The 4,628-nt window shown below is 38.7% G+C and overlaps 1 protein-coding gene across 1 annotated transcript; it reads right to left on the bottom strand.

The window, feature by feature from the left end:
• Window positions 1–3,309: 3,309 nt before the first annotated feature.
• Window positions 3,310–4,276, bottom strand: LOC149452590 (olfactory receptor 5P55-like). Its single transcript, XM_089689219.1, has one exon. The coding sequence runs from the start codon at window positions 4,274–4,276 to the stop codon at window positions 3,326–3,328; it is 951 nt and encodes a 316-aa protein (XP_089545345.1). The 3' UTR covers window positions 3,310–3,325.
• Window positions 4,277–4,628: the final 352 nt, after the last annotated feature.

Below are 4,628 nucleotides of genomic sequence, written 5' to 3'. Positions count from 1 at the left end.
CCTTGGTACCCCATCTTCTGAATGTGGGTAAGAGCATTATACCCTTTATTGGAAGTCCACGATAGCATTTACAATAAAAGAATGGCTGCTGAAGGTAGATGGAATACAGCATGCAGAGGAATATAGATACCAGAGTTATGATAATTACAACAGGTGCTATAGTATCTGGGTTCTGTGGATTGGTTTCACTACCTCTGACTTGTACAAACAGCTATCAAGATACAAATGGGCTACCAAGCTCTTAAAAATAGACACTGACAGAACCCCACACTGCTCTGTTCTGCATCGTACTCTCCAACCCTTGGGGGCCTTGTCAGGTTATAAGGTTAACACGTCTAAAACTGAAGCTTTACCGCTCCACACACCCCCTGCCGTTCTATCTTCTCTTCAGTCAAATTATCCCTACCGCTGGTGCCCCCCTCTTTGAGGTACTTAGGTACCAATATTACCTCAATTCCCTTTATGAAGCTAATTTTCCCCTCCTTTTTTCATGCTATTTCTCAATCCTTACAATCTTGGGACAATCTTGCCATCTCCTTTCTCGAAAGGATTAATGTCTTGAAAATGATTATGCTACCCAAGCTTTTGTATTTGTTTGAGATCCTCCCTGTTCCTGTCCCTATCTCTAAGCTCCATTCCCTCCAGAAATCTCTTCTCCACTTTATCTGGCATAACCAATCTCACCACATTGCCCACTCAGTTCTTCTCTCACCACAACCTAGGGGAGCTCTGGGGGCTCCAGATCTTGTGTCATATTACTTGGCTACTCACTTCCATACTCTCACCTCCTGGTCTTTTCAGCATCCCCCTAACAAATGGTCCGAGATTGAATGGCTGCAATTATGTCCATTGCACCCTTGTTCTCTATGCTGGTCTTTGACCAACACTGAAATCTCCTCCTATAGGCATCTACTGCTTGGGCCCATGCTTTTTACTCTGTCTATATGGAAGAGGTGTAGGGGTAGATTTGCCATGTCCTCTTCTTGTTCACCTCTGACCAATGTCATCCTTAGTCCTGATAGTTTGACCCCAGCCCTTATAAGTCTCTGGGCTAAAGCCAACTTATTCCAACTGCGACACCTGGTCCACCAAGTGATCCGAAAACTTCGACCCTCTATCGCGTTACAAAAAACTTCACGCATGCCTTCTCCTCAGTATCATGTTTATCTACAGACACAGCACTTCTTCTTCTCCAAGATTCCCTCCCTGACCCTAGAGAAGCCTACTCTTTTCGAACGCATCTGCATTCAGTATCTATACCTATGGGGCTCCACTATCTATAAATTGCTGCACGACACTTGCCCCCTTACTACTGAAACACATCTTTACATGCGAAAATGGCCCCAAATTATCCAACAAGATATGTCCTTAGATCAATAGAGCAGGATCTGGGGAGGCCGCCTCTAGATCTTCTATATGTGTGGTATATAAAGAAAATATTTATAAAATTCTGATGTTTTTGTATAGGACTCCTGAGGTTCTCCATGCTAGTAATCCGAATGTCTCCTGTCTGTTGGCTCTGTGGCAAGGAAATTGGCACTTTCTTCCACATTTTTTGGACTTGCCAGTAAATTGTACCCTTTTGGAAAGAGGTCCTTAACCTTCTACAGAAACTTTTGCAGGCTCCTATTTCATTTGAGCTCATCCACTTTTTTTTTGGGCGTACCCTTTCCAGGCCTTTCCAAATTTGCAAGGAAACTTTTCTCCTATGTTTTAATGGTGGCCAGGAGAACCATTCCCATGCATTGGATTTCTACTACATCTCCTATGCTGCCGGAATAATTTCCTCTATGTATCAGCTGCTTCTAGACTCCTGCCCCCTTCCGATAGATGCCCACTTTTATATGTGTAAATGGCCCCGAATCCTTCAATGTGACATTTCCTTGCATCAATGGGGCAGGATTTGGGAGGCTGCTTCCAGATCCTGTATATGTGTAGTACTGTATATAAAGAAAATACTTAAATACTTATAAAATTCTGATGTTTTGGTACAAGACTCCTGAGGTTCTCTATGCTCGCAATCCAAGTGTTTCTCCTTTCTGTTGGCAATGTGGCAAGGAAATTGGCACTCTTTTCCACATTTTTTGGCTTTGCCAACACATTGCACCTTTCTGGAGAGAGGTCCTTAGTCTTTTGCTGCTACTTTTACAGGTCCACATCCCATTTGACCCCATCTACTTTTTACTTGGCCTACCTTTTACAGGCCTCTCTAAATTTGCCAAGAAACTATCTTCTCATGTCCTAACAGCGGCCAGGAGAACCATTACCCTGCATTTGCTTTCTACTACGCCTCCTACATGGTTGAAATTGGTTAAGGTTGTTGCTGAGATTAGAAGAATGGAGTATCTCACTGCTCTGCATGCTAATCTTGTCCCCCTTTTTTGAAGCAGTGTGGGAATCATGGGATCTTTTCATTTTCTATATGTCTACTACTATATGTCTGATATTGCTAGCTAATCCACTGTTATGCACTGACATTGTATGTATCTGCATTTTCATCGATTAACCTGTTTTCTCTCTTCTACTATTACCTCACAGCTCTATGCAACTTTTGTTTGTTGTATGCCTTTTAAAACTCAATAAAACTAAAGTAAATGAATTGTCTTTAAATTGACATATAAATGTTTGCATTTGGTACAAAATAACATTCCCTATAAGCCTAAAAAATTCCAAAACACAAAAAATTTCTACAATTTTTGCCATCACTGTAGGATATTGTAGCATTTTCAGTCACACACTTCTTTAGAGTATATGTTATGAACCAGTAATTGATGTTTTAATGGTATAATAAAGACGATATTGATTTTATACATATTTGGTTTCTCTGTGTGGCACATCAAAGTTTCATTTTCTCCTCACCCTGTGCATGGGAGTGGGGTTCTTTTTTTTTATGTACCTTCAACAGAAAGCGAAAAGAATTTCACCAATTTGGGTCTGTGTCTACCTTAAAAGTGTTCTCACTGATATATCTATTTTGATTTACTATTACATACTGGACCTTGTCTAATTGTTTAATATGTTTGCCAATAATTTTCATCTGAAAGGTCATTGAAGTAATCTCTGGAATTTTTAAATAATGAAATGGGGAGCAAGTAGGTTTCTCTCTAAAGGTAAGCACTGATATGTGAAATGCAATTAGGCTTTTTGTGATAGTGTTTTCTGGTGTTTTGCCATTGTTTTAATTTTTTTTTCTGAATCCTGTACAATCAGGCAAGGACTGAGATTCAGTGATGAGTAGATGCCTTACGTCCCTCACGTGGTATCTAGTTAATTTATTGATAGTTTTGTCTGTTACTGTTAAATATTTCCCCAAATTACACACATTTTAATCTTTACTGAAACTAATAAATAAAAAGTCAATGATGAATTTTCTAACAGCCATTTTCAGATCTTTGTTCCTCAGACTGTATATAATTGGATTCATCATTGGGGTGACAACAGTGTACAGTAATGCTAAGACCTTATTTAGGGTTTGTGTCTGTCCCTTATTAGGTACCAAATAAACACAAACTAGGGTACCATAATAAATGGACACAACAGTCAGGTGGGAACTGCATGTTGAGAAAACTTTCTGTCTGCCAGTAATAGACGGGATTTTCAATATGGTAACTATAATATAAGAATATGATACGAAGATGGTTAAGAATGGGAAAATTACAAATATAAAACCCAAAACTGTCACTTCCAAACGAACAATGGTGGTGTCAGAGCAGGAGAGTTGTATGATTGGATCAAAGTCACAGAAAAAATGATCAATGATATTGGGACCACAAAATTGTAAATTTGATATTGTTAAAGTGTAAGTCAATACTAAAAAAATACCTAAAATCCAGCATAGGATAACCAGTATCCAGCAAACCTGGTAGTTCATTTTCAAGGTATAATGCAATGGTCTACAGATGGCCAAATATCTGTCCCAACTCATCACTGTCAGAAGAAGACACTCCGAAGATTCTACAATAACACAGAACAGAAACTGGGCGAGGCAATCAGAAAATGACATAACAGTTTGTTTTACCAAAACAGTATGGATCATGTTGGGAAGAATATCAGTTGCCAGTAAGATATCCAATATAGACAGATTGGAGAGGAAGAAGTACATGGGGGAATGGAGGGATTTGCTGTAGGACACCAGTGTGATGATCAGGAGGTTTCCACATATTGTCACACAATAAAGTATAAGAAAAATAAAAAACATCAAAAAAGTAATACTTTGTGGAATCTGAAATCCTAAGAGGTGGATTGTGGTAATTCTGGACACATTGCTCTGATCCATAAACTAAAGGCAGAAGATTGTAATTTTACAAAACATCTTTGTCCAGTTGATGTATTTGATGATGATGATGATGATTTGAATTCAGTTGGAATTGAAAGGAAGAGAAGAAGTAAAGAGCAGTAGTTAATCTCAATCATTGAAGGCTTAACATATTACAGTAACTTTGAAAATCAAATATTTGTCAGTCTGCAGTTTCTATTAAAATAATACCCGGTATTCTCTCCATGAAGGTCCTTGTTCAGGTATTCCATGTTTTGGGGTGAAACTCCTTTTCCATTGTCTGCCATTTATATGCATGTGTAGCAAGATAATTAATAAACCTCCCTATAATGTTTATACTAGGCTGCTGCAA

Source organism: Staurois parvus, unplaced genomic scaffold, assembly GCF_062004578.1.
Source record: "Staurois parvus isolate SC_StPar_1 unplaced genomic scaffold, SC_StPar_1.0 ptg000470l, whole genome shotgun sequence".
Lineage (NCBI taxonomy): Eukaryota > Metazoa > Chordata > Amphibia > Anura > Ranidae > Staurois > Staurois parvus.
Note: the sequence above shows the minus strand (reverse complement) of the source record. Positions and strands in the feature narration are given on the sequence as shown.